The 20773-nt window shown below is 44.9% G+C and overlaps 1 protein-coding gene across 6 annotated transcripts in view; it reads left to right on the top strand.

The window, feature by feature from the left end:
* Nucleotides 1–936: 936 nt before the first annotated feature.
* glsb (glutaminase b) overlaps nt 937–20773 on the top strand; it is a 56524-nt gene continuing 36687 nt past the window's right edge. For 5 of the 6 annotated variants that reach the window (XM_080839190.1, XM_080839189.1, XM_080839194.1 and 2 more), the window contains exons 1-3: nt 937–1350; nt 17416–17512; nt 18938–19059. In XM_080839190.1, coding sequence (XP_080695316.1) covers nt 1067–1350; nt 17416–17512; nt 18938–19059 — 503 coding nt within the window. In that variant the 5' untranslated portion in view covers nt 937–1066. The remainder of the gene's footprint in view (nt 1351–17415; nt 17513–18937; nt 19060–20773) is intronic. The other variant, XM_080839191.1, reaches the window with a different exon arrangement.

The following is a 20773-nucleotide window of genomic DNA, read 5'->3' as shown; positions in this document are numbered from 1 at the left end:
CACACACACACACACACACACACACACACACACACGCACACACACACACACATAGGTGAAGCCCATCAAATCTACAAAGAAAAACAAACCTTTATCAGACAGTAGCCTTGGGGAAAATGTGATGTAATCTAATTGTGGCCTTGGCTATTTACAAAACAGAAGAATATCACTTAGTTCAGAGAACCTCTCCACGCAGCAAACATTCGTTGGTGGAGAATGGTGAGTAAAAAGTGTCAAAATTACGCCGAAAGTCTGGTAAATCATTCTGAAAATTATTACAGAAACAAATCTAACTTGTGATTTGGCTGTAACAAATCTGTGAGGAAAAATGTTTAGGCTGTGTCCACAGGTAACTCAATTTTTAAAAATAATATATAATGGTATTTTCCAAATTTGAACTGTGAAGAAATAGTATGTTATTTAAAGAGAATTAGACTTGGACTAAATGTAGGAAATGTTAATGTAACATATGGTAGAAGAGAAATGTATAATCCAATTTAGGCCTAAAGAGATTTGTATCCAAAGTCTTGTCTATATAATTGAACATATATCAGGATCAGGATCACATTATCTTTATGTTTGAAGAACTATCCCCACAAGTTCCATGTATTTACCAGAACACAGACACTGAATTCCAAGAGTTAACAGATAGGCTGGTAACACGAAATCGATATCAAGAAAGCTCTCCTTAAAGTTATTGTCATTCAGTAACCTACTTGTTGACTACCTACAAGATAGGGGAGTGTCCACCACTAAAGAATTGTAAGGTCGAATGCATTGCTGAAGGAAGTGATGCACTGGACAAATATGATAGCTTCTTAATTCAACCAATGAGAAGACAGGAGACTTAAAACGTGAGTACGCCTCTAACAGTGACGTACACGGTGGGCGTGATTACTAGGATTTTGTTCATTACAACAACGCTGGATCCCAACAGCAGCGCAACAGTGCTCCCTCGGTCCGGCTACGAATTCAGCGGTGCGGTTAGGCTATATTTTCAGTTTTGTCTTCAATTTCAAATTGATCAAGTAAATACATTCTCCAAAACTAGCCTGACAAGATTGAAATGTTACAGTTTAGGTTTTCAACAGTGCTGAAGGAGTTGTCTCAATCCAACCTTAAGCGTCCCCTGACAGGTATTTCCAGAAATAAATCGTCATCACCAAACCCAAGCTGCTTCAGAACCGCCTGTCCCGATGCTAGAGTTTTTTCTAAGGTAAAGACTTTCCATGCTGGGGTGCACCGACCTCTGTGCGCCTCACCTTGGATAAGGGCTTTCTGCACGAAGACTGAAGGAGTAATAGATGCGACAGAACAGGTGAAGAAAGATGAGGACGCCACGACAGCCAAGTAAGTAGTTTTAACAGTATAACCCATGACCTAAAACTGAACGACTTTAAACGTGTGCAGAATAATGGTTTATTTATTTGTGTCATGTTTACGGTCGCACATGTTCCCCTTCCTTGTTCAATTGCCTGAGTGTCAAACCGACAACGTGGCGTGAAAGGTTTTCAACGGTCGCTGGCGTAATAGTTTCTACTTATTACTTGACTACAGTGTTTCAGTTGTTGCCTCTATGCACGTTCCTACTATGTAATGACTAAGAACTGACACAGTGTAAAAGATTACTATATAGCAAGTGCCAATAAACCATTCGTGTGAGCGCTCTTTTCTCTTCTGGGAGTAAGAGGGGAGTGGTGACCCATTATCAAAAGTCCCCAGTCCAAGATAAAGCGCGGATTTCAACATTAACACGCTATGGCAGCTCTGGAATGTAAATAGTTGCACACTTCCGTAAACAAAAGACACTAACAAGGGGTTTATCATATTAAACTCACAAGCACAGTTGTATTAGGATTGTTAGTATCGCCTTGGTCTCACTTACATCAATAGTGTAGGCCTACTGTATACCTACATTAAGCATAAACCAGACCAGCGAGCCGTTAAGTCATCTCCAAAACTGTTGGCAAAAGCTGCTCGCCCGTAGGCGCGGTTAATCGCTGGGGATGCTTTCTAATTTTTTTTTATCCCAGCAGCATTCAGTGAGTCAGCAGTGGGGAATGCAAGGCCCGTAGAAAGTTCTGCGAGTGGTCTGCCGCTCTGCTTTCTGCCTCCGCCCTGCACAAGTTTGCCGCTGTGTCATAGAGGTCTTCCCCTCGTTGGCCATGATCACAAACGTGCTGTTAAAGTTCATCATGTGAGAGACACAATATTAGGCCCACATGGAAATTGTGGTGAAATGTAAACACGCAGTCTTTTTTATACTCAGGACGTTCTTCAACTGTAGTTTGTTGGGATGTCATGAATACGTTAATGCCTAACCCATAGTCGCCAGCATGTATGCAGTGGTGACCTATTTCCTGTCACTCATTGAGCTTTTTCGTCACTGTCAGTGGCTACACATGTGTAACAGGTATATGTTGCCCACTACCTTGGTTACAAGTCCTAACATATAGGCTAACCTTCACACTCGTACTTCTGGAGCTAGCGTTTTTGGGCTGTTTTAGCTCTATGTAAACGTGCTTGTTTTCACCTAGTATGTAAGCCACATTCCTGGTTGCATGCCAGTGTTTGTGTCTCATTATTCTGACACTTGTAAATGAACAATAGGGAGAAGGGTAGTTAACTGAGAACTGAGTCAAAGCTGAGACCAGCTATGGGTAATCAATGGCCAATGTAAGTGTAAATAGGTTATTGACATCGGAAGTGTCAGTGGCATAGTATACTCCAGCTGTCTGTTTTGCATATTTAAGATGCATTGGATTGAGTTTTGTGAAGACCAAAATCAAAGTGAATACAAGCTGCTGGACCAGCTGGCTGCAATTAAAGCTCTATTAGGATTTTTGTATACTTCTAAAAGACCCAAGTAAAGTCTGTTTTTTTTCCAACCCAAGATGAGGCCAAAGGAAACCTCATAGGAGTCTGATGCTGTGTTTTGCCAGTCCATCACCATGACAACAAGAAACACAAACTCCCTGGCTCAATATCACCCAAAAGTCTCCACAGTAGAACACATGGGTCTCCCTGGTGATGGAGAATGGACAGAGGGCAGTTTGCTGTAAAAATATATGTCTAAATAGTTGAAGTCCTTTGCTCAGCTTTTGACATCTATGGATATACGTAGTTGTATGAATTGGGAGATAGACAGAGTGTATGGAGGCTGATAGATAGACACACACATGCACACACAGACACACACACCCATGGACACATACACAAACAAGGCTGTCTTAATAGAGTGGACACGTGTACACTTTCTTTGATGCACTTGTTGGCTTTCGATCTTTCTTTCTCTCTCTCTCTCTATTTCTCTCACACAAAAACACACACACATATACAGGCTCCAAGAGAGCGTGGAATGGCAAAAGTAGGGAACGTCTTTCTATGACTCAGAAGGAAAGAGCAAAAAAAGTTTGTGAAGTTTCTTCTGGATGGTTGTGGTGGAGTCAATCCAAACAGAATGTGGGTGTGGTCTGTGTGTAAAGACAGCCCATGTTTTCCAATGGTGAGAGGAGAATGCAGCGTTTGTCATGCATGTGTGTTTGTGTGATTGAGTGAGAGATTGAGAGAGAAAAAAAGAAAGAGCAAACACATCATAGAGTGTGTACACATGTCAGCGCTCTTACAAAGAATACTTTACTTTACTTTACTACGTGTATGTGTCTATGCATAGCGACCTCATACTGTAATGATCATACTGGTTCTCCCTGGAAAAGTGGAAAATCCTGCTCACTCCTGCTGCATTGGGCATAATTACATAATGCCTCAGGATTGGTAGAAACTGAGTTTGTGTGTGTGTGTGTTTCTGTGTTTCTGTGTGTTTGTGTCTGTGTGTGTGTGTATGTTTTGCTGAGTATAACAGCCCTCCCCAGCCTTGCCTCTGAAGTGCCAGACAAACAAATCCATCTCGGAGTGAGTTGCTTTGAAACCCCAAGCTCTAAACGAAGAACTATAATGAAATGCTGTGCATAGTAATAACTGTGTAACACTTCAGATTCAGCTCAGGGAGTTTATTCATTATGGCTAAGCTCAGTGGGATTTGGGATACATCATGCATTTATTTGGAGACTGGCAAAATGCCAGTTCAGCTGGTACATGATTTGGAAGTGTATGGTTGCTGTGAAGCTAACCAATGTACAGAGCCCCACATGGCAAGGCCGGTAACTTGGTTGTATGCTATGGATATTAATCTGGCTTGGTCTTCAAGCATCCTCACAGGGTTGGAAGACATAAAAGGCTTTTGCCAACCCTTGGTCAGTTTATTGATTCATCTCACAGTTTTTCTCTCTCTCTTTCTCTCTCGCTCTCTAGCTTACTTTCTTCCTCTCTCCTTTCGACAACCTCTCTCTCTCAGCCTTCCTCTGTCTCTCTCTCTCACTCTTCTTCTTTCTCTCTCTTTCTCTTTGTCACCCTTCATCTCTCTCTCTCTCTTTCTCACCCTTTGTCTCTCTCTCTCTCTCTCTCTCTCACCCTTCCTTTCCCTCTCTCTCACTCTGAGCTGCTGTTCACTGCTCTGGCGCCGGCCTGCCCTCCCTGTTTAGTTTCTGTTTCCTGTTGAAGTGCCTGTTTATCTTTTAACAGCCAAGACAGGAGAGCGCGCCACGTCTGGCCTCATTATCAATGGAGCTCCCACTCCAATTCTCACAGTACAGTTGACATGCTGGAGCTCACGTCCCTTATGATCCACAGGAAGAGAGAAAGAATGAAAGAAAGATGTGAGAAAGAGATGTGGAGCAGGGACAGGCAGTCAGGCAGATTGCAGTTTGTGTCTGTGTCTCCTTCTCTGCTCTTGGACTTCAGCTCAATTGGTTTGTTTGTTATTGAGGACTGCCTTCAACCCTGTCTGTTTCTCTTTCAATCTCTCTCTATCTCTCCCTCTCTCTGTCTCTCTCTCTCTCTATCTGTCTGTTTCATCACTAATTCATCTGTCCCGCTGGGTGCTTTCATAGTGGGGTCTACCTCCGCCACAGCGGTGGCTGTTGCCAGGGCTCATTGTCTGGTCTGGGGTGGCTTCTGTTCAGATGACTGCACACCAGCGCTGGGTTTGTTTGCCATCATGTTTTTGATATTATTTGCCCCTCTCAAAAAGAGAAGCGCCTGTGAACTAGGCCAGTGGAGTTTCAGTGAACCATTTCAATGCTTTGCAAACTGTGTCGTGTGCTGCGGAATATTGTACCTTTTGATGTTTGGACTGTCGTATAATGAGGGCTAACAGTTGAACAAAATGATTTTGTTTGACTATGATTAGCGGTTTTATCCAAACAGACTGTATATATGCCTCGAGTCGCGCGTGCATGTGCATGTCGCTTTAAAAGCACACAGAGTCCAGTACGGTGCTCCTTCTGTCTTATCTCAAGTCTATTTGAGGTCTCCATTGAGAGCTGATAGAGGGTTAGGGCTTTAGTGTGTGTTTGCACAGGCCTGTGCTGAGGCTCTAGCCTGCTCCGTAGCCATCGGTTACACTGAGATGCTGAGAGCAGTTTCAGAGCAGTTTCAGTAGCTTGCTCCGTAGCCATCGGTTACACTGAGATGCTGAGAGCAGTTTCAGTTCCTCGCAGTTTGCACGGGAAATACCACGGTCCATGTCTGTAAAATTTCCCCTCACCTGATTGTCAGGTCATGTCATTTGATGACAATCTGTTATCTGTTCACATCTGTTCACACATCCCCCTCTTCCTTTCCATTATTATTTTCAAGTATTCAGCACTCACATTGATTAAAAGATGTAATATATGTCAATAGATTAACTAGAATTAAAACGTTAAATGCGTTAAAAAACACTGGAGCAACAGAAGAGGAAGAAGATGAGAAATATGCAGTTAGACAGACTGGCCAGATTCCTCACTGAGAAGGGAGTCCAGCTGGCATGGTGCTGATGAAATAAACTCAGGCCTGTGCAGCGAGCTGGGCCTCACTGGCGAAGATATGATATTGGACATTAAGGGCAATCTGGATATGAGGGCAGCCCAGGTCATTTAAACCCAGAGGGGGGTTGGAATAGCAGAATATGATACCAGAGAGGGAAATCGACCATAATAAATGCACTTCGGGGACTCTTGGATTTGCCCTTGAGCTCAATGGGATTAAAAATAACATCAAGTGTGAGAAAATTATTTCACCTAAAAATACTGTCTCCATACGTCAACAGGGTCGTTATTAATAATAATTTTTCCACTGTGAGATGGTTAAGTTTAGATTTCATGTGTAATGCAAGGGTTTGCGTGAACACATTAATACCTCCCACAATGTGTTTAACACTCAATGTAAGGATGTTTTTCCAGTAGATTGTCACTGTGATCTGATTTACAATTCTGCTATTTCCATATGTCCTCTGTACATGACCATGTATGTCAGTGGTCCAGAGATATATAGGGTCAATAGGTGACTATAAGTCTGGCTTGAGCGTTACACTAAGAAAGAGTCCAGATAGGATGGAGAGACATCTCTCTCCAGAGTCTATGCACCTAGTATGTGACCTTCAGCGTAAGAACATCACATCTTGTTGTGCTGGTTGTTTAATTTAATATGGTTAATTTAATATGATTTGAATACAGTTGCTACTGTGTGCAAGAGTTGGGTGTGTGATTTAAGCCTCTTATAGATGATAATTACACAGAGACTCTTTAACCAATACCTGTCCCGGGTGGCTGGAGAAGACTCTGAGATCTATCTTAGTATACTTAGTAGGTTTCACAGTTATTCTATGTAGTCTTTTTCTATCTATAATCAGTAAATGTCTAGATTTTTTTTTTTTTCGATACAGTTTAGCTCAGTTTAGAAACCGGACGCAAACTTGGTGTCAAACACAAAATCCAACACCACGCTTGATATCCATGAGGGGGCTCTGCCTTAAGGCCTTAGCTGTGAGCTCCTCTTGATCGAATGAAAGGTTGCTTTAATGATGCGACACGACATCATACACTTAAGCAAGGATCAACACCCCGACCAGGCCTACGTGCCATCTATGTATAGTCCCTCTTTCTCAGACCCTTTGTGCTGACTGTCTTGGGTTCCGGAGGCTGGGGCAGGGCCAGTGACCTGTGTCTTTATCTTTATCTAATTAAACCACACAGAGAGAGCATACCCGAGCATATCTCCTCTAACAGATCTCCCTAATTGCCTGAGGTGACAGAGTGTGCAGAACAGACTGGATAGACAAAGGCCTCTTGTTCGCCACGTTCCTGTTTGTTTCCTCTGAACGCCCTGCTAAACAGCTACACAAAAGGCAGGTTGGTGTTTACATTAGGGTCAGTCATGTTGTCAGTCACGTCTCTATTGAGGTAGGTGTGTTTTTGAGGTCTTCCCTGAGGACAGCTTTGTTGGGTGGCTTTTTATAGTAAGCAGGGATTGGGGATGCCGTGGTTCCAGTGGACGGAAGTTATAATTGAGCCAGAGATGCAGAGATCAGCCTGTGTCATGCAAGCATGAGGCCACAGTTTGAGCTGGGAGCATGAGCACTAGAAGAAACTAGCACACACACACACACACACATACACAGGTCAATGTTCTTGCTTGCACGTACATATACTCATATAGTAATGTAGGTGTCCTCACAACCCACCTTACGTAAGTAAACACACTTGCACAGGCACACTCACACACACACACACACACACACGCACACGCACAACATACTCCTCACAGTAGCTGCTAAACTGTAGCCTATTCATGTGTTTCCTGGCCTAGCAATCAAAGCAGTCTACAGGAACCCCATTGCATGACTGCAGGCGGATCACAGTCTTTAGTAGACATTACTTGACTATCAATTAGCAGGGATCGAGACCTTAGGTCCCTTCTGTGGGTTTTTTTGATCCGATTGCGTTGTGGAGACCCCCTAAGCAGGTTGCTCAGAGGACGGATTACCTGACAGTAAGGCATTGTGTTGGCATTTGCACCATTCAGTCCAGGTAGGAGAATCAGGGGACCTGCACCACCCCCCACCCCCCCATTGTCTCCCCTCCCTGCCATAACCCTATATGATGTGGTTTTATCACCACTTATCTTATCACCACTCCTTTACTCACCTATAGGGTTATGGAAGGGAGGGGAGGCAAAGGGGGGGGTTCTACCTGTGGGAGAGCAGGTCCTCTGATTGGCAGGTCAAAACAGAGGACAAAAGGTGAAGGGAGGGGTGGGTAGTTGTTCATGGCAGGAAGGAGGCTATCTGGGGGGAGGAGTTCAAAAGCTACACGAGAACCTGAATTCTCACATGAGTAAAGAAAACATAAATGCTAATGAGTCAGGTCTCAGCTATTTGCTTTTACTGAGACAAAGACATAGTACATAACCAGGGGCATGGATCGCAGAGTAAGATGATACATCATAGTGTAAACACTCAGTTCAGGTATGACACAACAGGAGTATTCTGTTCCATCAAGGAAGACTGCCATGTACACACTGTAGATATGTAGTAGAGAGAGAGAGAGAGTAAAAGAGAGAGAAAGAGATGAGGGATTGAGAGGAAAGAGAGAGAGAGAGAGCAAGAGAAAGAGAGGAAATGTGTGACAAAGACAAATCCATGACACAGAAACCTACTATTAAAGTATTAGCATGTCGTAGCGCCAGCTGCCAGATCTGCATGGGGGGAGGAGGAAGCACAGGTGATCGTATTATTGGTGTGTGTGTGTGTGTGTGTGTGTGTGTGTGTGTGTGTGTGTGTGTGTGTGTGTGTGTGTGTGTGTGTGTGTGCGTATGTGTATGTGTGTGTGTGAGCGAGAGGGGGGGAGGCGGGGGTGACATCCGTTACCTGAGAAGGCAGTCGGCCTGCCACCTCTTTGCTTTCCTTTCAGCTGCAGTGAAGGGCTGGCCTGCCCTGGCAGCCCCAGAGGCCCCCCCAGACACAGCAGAGAGAAAGCCCAAGGCCTCCTGGGGGGGAGAGAGTGAAAAGTGTCGACACGTGGCTCTGTGGACAATGAGGCTTTTACCTCAGGAGCAGTGAGGGCAGAGAGGAGAAAAGAAGAGAGGAGAGGCTGAAGAGGTAGCAGCCTGACGCAGCATATGTCAAGCCGGCTTTATTCAGCGTACGTGTTCAAAGGATTAAGTCCTGTTGGTATTTCAGGTTCACATTCGTTGTTTAGGGGCAGCTCGGTTTTGCTTCTTTTTATCTACATATGCAATAGGCTAACGCTTATGTGCTTTTTTTGGTTGTGGTTGTTTTAAGACGAAGGAAGTAACACTTCTGGAATTCCCATGTAAACTGCCTCATCAGTGGTCCTTATTCCAGAATTGAGGTCGATCTCCTTGACAACGACCTCCCCCCAGCCCCTCCCTCTTGGCTTTGAAAGGCAAGGTAAACACTCAGCCCTGAGTCATAGTGGTCCTCACTTAAAAGCCGCCCACGCACTGATGCCCCTTTTAGACAGCTTCCTGAAACCTCTCAGCTGAAAATAATGAAGATGGCAGTAGTATAGGCCACAGCATCTGCTGACTAAATGGACTCGCTGAAAGACCTAACACATGTGCCTTGCTGTTTGAGTGTGACTAAACTGCTAATTGGTCTTTCCAAAGCAACACCGTTTTGTTGTCAACATGTTTTTATGGAAAGTTTCAGATGTGGAATGATAATGAATGTAGATGACAGGTCAGTAGGATCATGGATGGATTTCACAACACTCCTATGTGTGTTCAGTTAAGTTAATCATTAGGGGGCTCTTTGAACTGGGAATGCAGAATGTTGCATTTGAGTATTAAATCACTGAAACCCTCTCCTGGTCGGTAATCTTACGTCTCTTTGCTGGCATTTGCTCTCGCCCACACACAAACACAAAGACAAAATCCTGAGAACGAATCATAAATACTTCAACATACACAATTACACTCACACACACACGAGAGAAAGACACACACACACACACACGAGAGAAAGACACACACCCACACACACAGGCATAAACACACATAAGAGAGAGAGAAAGACACACACACATACACAGCAGAGAGAAACACACACACACACACACACCATTGCCAATGAGTTGAGCCTGTTGAGTGTGTTGTGTTTGTTTGTGGCGTGCTGTGGTGTAGAGAGGACAGGAACTATCCCCTCACAACTTCCTTCCTCCCTCTCCAACCCCGCCATGCTTTTAATGAATCAGAGTAATGGCTGAGAGTTCGCTCACAGGAAGTGCCAATGGAACAGGTCATCCAGCAGCACCAGCAGCATCCACAGCAGCAGCAGCAGTCACTGAAGGGTACTGCCTGTGTCTGTACCTGTTGTACCCACCATGGTGTCAAGACTCACACGCACGGCTGCTCCTCGCGTTATTGGCCTTCCAGGTGACTTCCCTCTGCTCAACTCTTGTTTCCCAGCAACTGAGTCAGTGTTTCTTTAGGTTTTTGTCTACCTTTTTTCTTTTGAGGCAAACCCACTGAGTCCATTTGATGGGCTGTGTGTCTTGGTTTTGATTGGCTGTGAGGATGTCTGTGGTGGGGCCTAGATTGGGCACGGGATGGTTGTTGTCAAGGCAGAGGGTTGTGGGAAAGGAGGCGGGGTTCACCCCCTCCTGAAAGAGGAAGTGACACGTGCATCTTCAGCAGAGAAGGGAGACCTTCTTAAGAGTTGCTCAAGAGTCTCTCACAGAGCATCACATGGTCACATGGTCCCATGTGAGTGTCGTGGTGTGGTGAGAGGGACTTCCGTACAGCCTTTTGTCAGAGGAGGGCATTTCCCCAACATCAACACACACGCACACGCACACACACACACACAAACACACTCACACTCACACACACTCACACACACACACACACACGCTAAGAATCCCTGATCTAAGAGCTTACAGATAATCAGAGCCCATTATCAGACATGAGGGGGCATTAACAACATGCCTGAAGCCCATACTCCTGGCGGGCTGCCCCGGTGTTTATTAATGAGGATCGGTGTTGCTATGTCAAAGAATGCTGAAGGCATCAGCATGGAAGGGCACGAGTCCAGCCTCTGATAGGACTGGAACCACAGACAAGGACAAAAGCACTTAGCCACTGGCTGCCATGTATTTTAAGTAACCGCAACATGCTGGTTTGGGGGGTGTCACATGATGGCTCTTTCATGTGACATGGATGGGAGTCCCACACACAAAGTTGTGTATAAAAATAACATTTATTAACGTATAGTAGAAACAGTCAGTGTAATTGTCTAAAATCAAAGTGTGGTGCAAGCGGGTGTCTCAGTAAGGTACACATGCTTAAACAAACAAACATAACAACACGTCGAGGAGAGGGAGCCTCCTGCCCTCTGCACCAAGGCCTTCTTATGATACAGCTCATCAAGGCCTGATTCCTCACACCTGCGCAAACTCTGCTACCTCAGCTGTGGAACACAGAGAACACTGATAGCAGGGGGCGGGGCAGACCAGGCTGGGTCGTAACAGGGGCCAGTAGTTATGCCGAGGTTCTGTAGATACAGTCCATTCCATTCTTGGCCTACAAGGACTTAAGTTGGCAATAGCTATAGAGAAAATCCAATAGCTATAGAGAAGCTGCAGAGAAAATGTTTTGTGTGAATACACTAGCCCAGTTAAGAAAGTGAATCAACACTGTTGCCTTTGAGTCCCCAATAGACATAGAACGCACAACATAACGGGAATGTCATTTTAAGACTCACAGCACCGTATTGGACTTGTGCAACTGAGAGGTCATCCCATGCCACCGTCCTTGGGGGACACTGAACTGTAGAGTTGATTAATCCTACATCAACAGAGTGAGGGTGGTGTTATCAGCACTGACGTGCCAGGTAGTCCAAATCAGCTGAGTCACCAGTGACATTGAGCAAACGACTGACGGAATGGCCAAATTGCAAACTGGCACAAAAAAAGGCCCAGCCAGGACTCCTTCTGCCAAAGGGAGGATTCATATATCTCAATGTCACGACCTTCAACCTAGACCATTCCAAACTCAATCTCCTTTAGTGGAACAGCTGTGTTTTTATTATTTTTATTAATTCAGACCTGCATCCTCCTTCCTTCAGCTAAGTAATGGGGGCATATAATTAGTTTAGTAATGGAGTATAAGTGTTAGTAGTTAGGTAATGGAAGCGTATTATTAATTTGGTAAATGAGAATTAGTGTTAGTAGTTAAGTTATGGAAGCGTATTATTTAGTTTAGTTTAGTATAGTTTAGTATTCGTAACCCTGTTCCTTGAGTAATATGCCACACTACAAAGATGCCACCCTGATAAAAACACCCCTGTAAACCCACTCAACTAAATACTCTGATTTTGCTGAGTGGCTTATATTGGGATGGATTTTGGGTCAGTATGAGTAGAATGAGTAGAAATGTCCTCTACAGTAGAGTGGTCCTTGAGGCCCAGAGTCTGGCCCCTCTGTGGTGTATAAAACCCTGCTGTTACCCAGCCCCGGTGGTTGATCAGGAGCATGGCAGGCGATAGGAGCCGGGCCGCGTGTGAACGGGAAGGGCGTGTTTGGTTTAGCTAATCCCGCCGTGCGAGTGTGGGAGATGGTGAGAGGGCGGGAGGATTCATCCAAGCATTCCTGGAATCCCACGCGGGGAGAGTGCAGAGCCCAGAGAGAGGCCAGAGCAGGCCAGACGCTATGAAACCCAGATCTGCAGGGGTGTGTGAGGAAAGTGAAATTGCATGCGCGCGGTTAAAAAACAAAGTTGAACATTGCCACGTAGCCTAGCTACAAGTGTGCCACAGTCATTTCTGATGCACTCTCAGTGATTTTGAGCTAGCTCTTCACCCTGCGTTTCAGTTAGGGGGTTCCCTTCGAGGCTGTGCAGCAAGGCTGTCTGAATGACTGTGAGCCAGTGGAGTGTGTGTATCCCCCATTGACCCCAGGCAGACTGGTATAGACTAGGGCAGAGGAACAATGGGATGAGGAACAGGGGATGAGAAAGAATGAGAGAGAGAGTTCCTCTTAGGTGCTAATGAGATGCTGCAAGGTCGCCACAGGCGTTATTTATCCACTAGTTTCCAATGCCAACCCATTCCTCCCTCTCTTAGTTTTTCTCTGTCTCTATCTTCCTGGCATTTTCTCTCTCAATTCCCTGCTCTTGGGGGAGAAAGATAAGCACTCCAGCTGTGTAGCCTCCCCTCTCTCTTTCTTTCTCTCTCTTTCTCTCTCTCTCTCTTGCTCTCTCCCTTTCTTTCTCTCTCGCTCTTTCTCTCTCTCTCTCCTTCACTCACTCTCTGAGCAGCCTTTATCTAACACACAGAGAGAAATGGCCTCCCAAAACTAACACTTCTGATAGCACAGTGCTTCAACAGCATTCAGCCCAATGTCCCACCATTGTTTCACTATAGATGAGAACCACTCTGTGTTGTGTCTGTGTAACCGCTAATTTGATCAGAGTCTATTACTAGAGTACACAGAGAATTTATAGAAAAGTTTTGCAAAACTGCATCTTATTGGACAACTGAATAGCAGCTGGAGCAACGGCACACTGATGGCTGCATGTTGTGGTCACCACATTGGAGCGTGTGTGTGTGTGTGTGTGTGTGTAAGTTGCTTATATATTTAGTAAGTTGCTTTATATATTGTGTGTGTGTGTGTGTGTGTGTGTGTGTAAGTTGCTTATATATTTAGCCTATCTGAAAGGTTACCAGTGTTGCCAATCTGAACACTAACAAATACCTCTGTGGGTCACATGCCTGTTTCATGCCTGTCTGTTTGTGCCCTCCATTACAACCATTTGTTTGCTACAGTGAATTAACAATGTTTACTTTATATCCTATTAGCTCTCTTTAATCCCACGGTCACCTATGAAATAGCCTAGTAATGCATTGTCAACCAACTCATTTGACACCAAAACAATGTTACTAACCAATTTATGTGGCCAATGTTTACTAATCATTCATTAATGCATCTTTTTGTTGTTGTGCCATGCTTTTACCTCACTCACGGTTCTCTCTGTTTCTCCCCCTTTTCCCTCCTCCGGCCTGATTGCTTTCTGCGTAAGTATCCATGCTCACGTTCATGCTCACGTTCATGTCATCTCTGCTGTCTCTTATGCTAACGCCGCTAACCGCTTGCCCCTGTTCCTGCCACTTCCTGAGCTTTGTTAAAAACCCTCTCCCACGGGAATGTGTCCTTTCCTGCCAGATTCCGAACCACGCCAGCACAGACACACACACACACACACACACACACACACACACACACACACACACACACACACACACACACACACACACACACACACACACACATACACAGATACACACAGACCCCTGATAACCTCTCTTATCAGAGTGGGCATGTGAGCTGGTTGGACATTTTGGTTGCATGTGTGTGTGTGTGTGTGTGTGTGTGTGTGTGTGTGTGTGTGTGTGTGTGTGTGTGTGTGTGTGTGAAACTCCCGGTTAGCCACTCCAGCCAATCACATGCTCAGTACAGATATTTCAGTGGCCTGTGAGATGAAGGACTAAAATCTTTGTGTTTTGATATTTAGACTTTAGTGAGCTGCTATGTGATAGATAATTCAGATAAAAGAGGATAGCTAGAGAGAGAAAGAAACTGAGCAAGAGGTAGAGAGAGAGACACAAAAGAGGATAGGTAGAGAGGGAGAGACAGAAAAGAGAGGAACAGAGAGACTGGCCTGAAAGGGTGCGCCATGAGTTTATGAGTTCATTGTTTGGGTGAGAATGTTTGGCTGTGGCTTTTGTAGTCTGTCACTGTTACGTGTGTTTGTTTGGGTTTGTGTTGGTGTGTTTGACTCGCTTACTATCTTGCTCGCTCGCTCTCTCTCTCTTTCTTTCTGTCTCTTTCTCTCTCTCTCCCTATCTCTCTGTCTCTCTCTCTCTCTCTCTCTCTCTCTCTCTCTCTCTCTCTCTCTCTCTCTGAGGCAGATGTAGTAACACGTTCCATCGCAACGTGCGCCTAAAACATTGCATGGTTTGTACAAACAGACACATGACTAAAACCGCATTAAGCCTGTTTCAGGAACGCAGAATGACAAGTTGCGCTCTTCTGATTGATGCTTATGCACCCGTGGGAATATTTGGGGGTTGGGGCAAAATTATGGGGGGACAAGTGCAAAACTGTTTTGCAGTAAAAAAGTTCCCGCCTTTTAGTGTAATCAGGTGTAACCCAGATTTAGATGCGTAAATACAAATAGGAGAAACTTCTACCAGTTATGATCACTAGTTATTCTCATTTGTACCATGTTAAAAGCAACCTTTACTTTTCACTTCATCCACTTCTCTACGTGTAGATGCCTACTACACTATTGGATTTTTCTTTGTTGTAGCTACACAAAGTCTTTTTATTAATGGTGGTAAATCACTGTCCTAACTTATCTCACTATTTGTATATTTCAGTTCTAAGTAATGCAATATATGTGCACTATAACATTCTAAACTGAAATGTGAACTATAAAAACAATTATGCAATCACTAAATATGAATCTAAATACTATAATATCTAAATCTGAATTACAATATGGAAAATGGCACTAACACACCTTATTAGCATGTTTATCTATTTCCTGACCGCTAAACATTTTATTATTTTTTAATGTTGGTAGGCGGTTCCATGATTCTACTCCATTGCACCCACAATTGAATGATACCGATCAGTTGCAGGCATCGCAAATGCTGGTGACATGCGGTAATTACGTCATCAGCGGCAGGTTTAGTGCATTCATTCATAAAATAAAAAAGGCACCTTCTGCTGCTGTTTACACTGGCCTTATGTTCATCTGCCTCTCTGTTAGTTATGTATGTGTGTCTGTGTCTGTGTGTGTCTGTGTGTGTCCATGTGTGTCCGTGTGTGTCCGTGTGTGTCTGTGTGTGTTAGTGTTTTACAGAATGGCCACTTCCACCCTGGTTGCTTAAGTTAACCTGTCCTATGCTCTCATAGTGCACAGTGTTATAACCTCATGCGTGTCATAGTGCACAGTGTTATAACCTCATGCGTGTCATAGTGCACAGTGTTAATACCTCATGCCTGATTAGGTAACCTGCTGGATTTAGCTCTCATGAGGTTGTCCCCACTTGCACCGTCACAAACACCCCCCCCCCACACACACACACACGCTCACGCACACGCACACACACACACACACACACACACACACACACACACACGCTCACACATACATACACGCAGACGCACACACACACACACACACACACACACACACACACACACACACACACACACACACACACACACACACACACACACACACACACACACACACACACACACACACACACACACACGGACACACATACACAGGTGCATTCACGAACATTCATGTACAAACATTTAATCTCACAGACATATTCACAAACAAGACAGACACAGACACAGATACACTCTCTCTCACTGTCCCATACATCAGGGTAACCTGTAGCAGGAGGCTATGATACCTTGCAGACTCAGTGTCAGTTGGATAGCTCCGGCGCCCTTTTAGGCATGTATACAGTAAGGAGGAAGTTCAACAGATCAGCTTTAAGCCTCTGCTGCTGAGGACGAACTGCGTAATCCTTTAACAGGTGTCTGATTAAGACAGGCTTAGGACAGGAAAGTGCACTTGACTTTCGGTGTTTACACTGCCCCTGACAATGCTGCATTTCAACTTCGGGTGTACAGTGCAGTCACTTAGTGCAGTTTCCTAGTTTCATTGAGGATTAGGAGTAGGATCCTTATCCTGAGGTTTAAGAATACAGCAGTCACTTTTGTAGGTAATTCTGCATAAGGGTACTATACTACACAGGGGCATGGCTAGAAATTGGGTCCCTGTACACCACCCCCCCCCCCCCCCCCCCATCTTTTAACCCCCCTTGCTACACCCCTTCGTAGTTTCATATGAGCCTAGTCTACCTGAGTGTCTCTGATCTTAGCTGGATAATACACCAGGCTGAGCTCAGAGGCTGGCTTCTGGTGTGTTTGCATAACTCATTTTCATGTGGTGGTGTTGTTGACCTCCCAGCTGGGATGCTGTCCTTCTGGCTCGCATCCCCTGTCTGTGCCTCATCACTGACACTCCCAGGTAGCAGGTGACTCTGGAGCAGATTCTGCCCTTAAGTGGCGCATATTTAGCCTCTCTGCGCCAGATCAAGGCTGCCTGCATTCTAGAGTTACCTGCAATCTGCCATTCCATTCCCTTCTGTATCCGTCTCCTCCCTCACAATCTGACATTCTGATCTCATCCTTCAATCAACTCAAATCAATACTCACAGCACCACAACTGTTAGGGGGAGTTGACAGGTGCCATATGATTGATTAATCTGATGTATTAATGATTGGTATCAATAAGAGAATAACTTCGGTTTTCTCTCCTAGCTCCAGTCTGTATCTGTGTTGGTATACAACTTCTCTTGAGGTGACTTGTTTCATTGAATATTCCTCTCTCTCTCTCTCTCTCTCTCTCTCTCTCTCTCTCTCTCTGTCTCTGTCTCTCTGTCTCTCTCTCCCTCCCTCTCTCTCTCTCTCTCTCTCTCTCTCTCAGGAGAAGGAAGGCAGGCATTTTGCCCAGCCTGGAGGACCTGCTCTTCTACACCATCGCAGAGGGCGAGGAGACAATCCCTGCCCACAAATTCATCACGGTGTGTAGCGCCTCACAGCTCCCCTGCTCAAGCCCCCTCTCTCTTCTCTTTTCCTCCTTACTCCTTTCTTCGTGGTTCTGCTTCTCTGCCTTCATTTGACAGCTTCTCTGACTTTCCCCCCTTTTTTTAGTGATCCTTTTCTTTCTTTCGTGCTCATCTCTGCTTTCTCTCTTCTCTCTTTCTCATGCCTTTCCCTCTCTCGGTCACACAACCCCCCCCACCCCCTTCTCTGTGGTTTGGACCGTAGCCTCCGTGGCTCCTGTTGAACCGCTAAAGGTCACGTCACACCATGACACGCGAGTGACGCAGCTGTGTGTGTGTGTGTGTGTGTGTGTGTGTATGTGTGTGTGTGTGTGTGTTTGTTTTGGCTCAGGCACCAGTCCTTATCGCCTCTGTTGTGTTAGCCATGTTTTATTACACCACACTTATCAGCGCTGGCTGGCCCACATACAGTTCAACTACCGAGCAATGCTGTGGAGGCATTAGACTTCAGTTTTCTAGAACATTCTTAGAAAAGAGAGATACTGATTCAAGGCCAAACGTGATGTGATGAAGTCGTTCAGGCATTTCCATTTTCCCCTGTATTTCAGGGCAGTTCATCAGGTCAGGGATCATACATAGAGATAAAATCTAAAGCTGATCTGTACTTTGGCACTTCTAATATTCTTATTATGCTAAAATAATTAAAGATCTAAAAATGCTCTCAGCCTTCTACACACGGCTTACTGTCCTGCCTTTGAGAATTTTCTATGAGCTTCGCCTCTTCATTTTGTAATGGGCACCTACCAGTGTTATCAGTGTCATAGAGGTTAATAGGAGAGATACACAACGTTGACCTCTGTTTAGAGACATTGTGACACTGTTTCTCTTCGGCTTAGTTGCTTTTAGATGTTTTTGAGAGTATGTAGTTGCATTCTCATGTTGGTCTGCGACTGCTGGACTCTATTACTGAAGAATTCAATTCAGGTGAAAGATTTGAAAGCACAATGCCACACCATTAAAGAATGATCTGTCTAATAGCAACATGAAGTTACGAAACGTCACTCAAGGTAATCAAGTCACATGAACAATTGCAGTGAATTTGTATTTCCTTTTGATAAATATCCAAGGGAGTGGTATGTAAGAAAAACCTTTGGTCATCCTGCCCTTGCGATAAACTGTGTAAACAGTTATACAGTTCCGCTGATTTCGGATAAAGGGGTTTCTCTTTTCAGTTTCATTTTCAATTAGAAGTGAGTGGGGACAACATCGGTTTCGTTATGAGCACCAAATATAGCCATACAACACAGACCTCTTTGGTACCCTAAATCTGAATAGTCATGCCACACAGACCTCTGAGATACCCTAAATCTGAATAGTCATACCAAACAGACCTCTGACGTATCCTAAATCTCACATGTTTCTCTTCCCGTTTGGCACCTGCAGGCGCTGAAGGCCACGGGACTGCGGACAGGAGACCCTCGGCTTAAGGAATGTATGGACATGCTGAAACTCACCCTCCAATCCACCCCAGACGGCGTCACACTCGACAAACACCTGTTCAAGAAGTAAGTTCCACTAGTGTGTCCCTTAAAGTTGGTTGAATCACAAGGTCACATATACACACACACACAGTGTGGATCGGTATACACACACACACAGCGTGGATGAGTATACACACACAGCGTGGATGAGCATGCACAAACACACACAGTATGGATGACCATTCACACACACACACACACACACACAGCATGGTTGAGCATGCACACACACACACAGCGTGGATGAGCTTGCACACACACACACAACATGGATGAGCATGCACACACACACACACACACACACAGCGTGTTACAAGAAGTATGCACAGAGGAGGGTTCAGCACCACATGTTGAGCACTGGGGTCTGTTGCTGTGTGGGAGGAGTGTGTCCCTTAAAGTTGGTTGTATCACAAGGACACATATACACACAGTGTGGATGACCATGCACACACCATGCACACACACACACACACACACACACACACACACACACACGCCCGAGCTTGTGCAAACACATACTTTTTTTGATTCCACTCAGGAATCAAATTTTATTCCATTTTATTATCTGTGTTAGATGGTGTCAATGTTATATACACAAAGACACACAGACAGACACAGACAGATAGACAGACACACACACACACACACACAGACACACACACACACACACACACACACATACATGCACACAGTCACTACCATATAGAATCATATAGACGCTAATGTTCTTTTTCAAGGGCGGTATAATTACTTCACTCGGAATGGGGTGGTAATGTTTTTGAACCTCTACTCCCTCCCACCCATAAATGTCTCATTTACTGAATGACACACTCCTTTTGAAGCACAGTTCAGTGGGTGCACTCATTACACTCCTCTTCTCTTCTCCTCCACAACCCCTCCATCTCCTGAAGTGTTCTTCCTCCCGTCATTTACTCCCATTCTAAAGGCCCTAGAGGCCCTGGGCAAACCTAAAGGCCCTGGGCAAACCATTACCCAGAGGCCACCAGTGCACATTATGAAAAACACAAGCCATCCCAGTGCCTCGACAGCCTCAATGATCTTCAGTAAACTTGACTGATGCCAAACGCCTAAGGCTGCAATACAAAATGGATACCATGTGGTATGCAGCAGGAGTGTTCCATTGGCCATTTTTCACACACACACACATGCTCACATTTCACCATGAACACACAGACTGACAGACTGACACCCAAGGAAATCACACCCATTCACTCAACCCTTGATATGCATGTCTACACCCTCCCAGCCACCAACACACACACACACACACACATACACACACACACACACACACACACACACACACACACACACACACACACACACACACACAGGCACATACACACACATACACACACACACACACACACACACACACACACACACAGGCACATACACACACATACACATACACATACACACACACACACACACACACACACACACACACACACAGGCACATACATACATACATACAAACTGGCCTGTCATTTGGAAACCTAATCACTGAGCTACACAAATAACCATAGGTTTTTCGCACGCACGCACACATGCACACTTTTACATACGTATATACACAAGACAAACACACACACACCAGGGATGACAGCTTTGATTAGTGGGAGACACTCTACCATCTTATTTATAGGTAGTGTCCTTGGCGGGAAGAGTCATACTCGTCTAACCTAAGCCATGTATGAGCAGGAGCACAGCCATA

The sequence above is a fragment of the Sprattus sprattus genome (genome assembly GCF_963457725.1).
Source record: "Sprattus sprattus genome assembly, chromosome: 5".
Lineage (NCBI taxonomy): Eukaryota > Metazoa > Chordata > Actinopteri > Clupeiformes > Clupeidae > Sprattus > Sprattus sprattus.
This window is presented reverse-complemented; position numbering and strand designations above follow the sequence as displayed.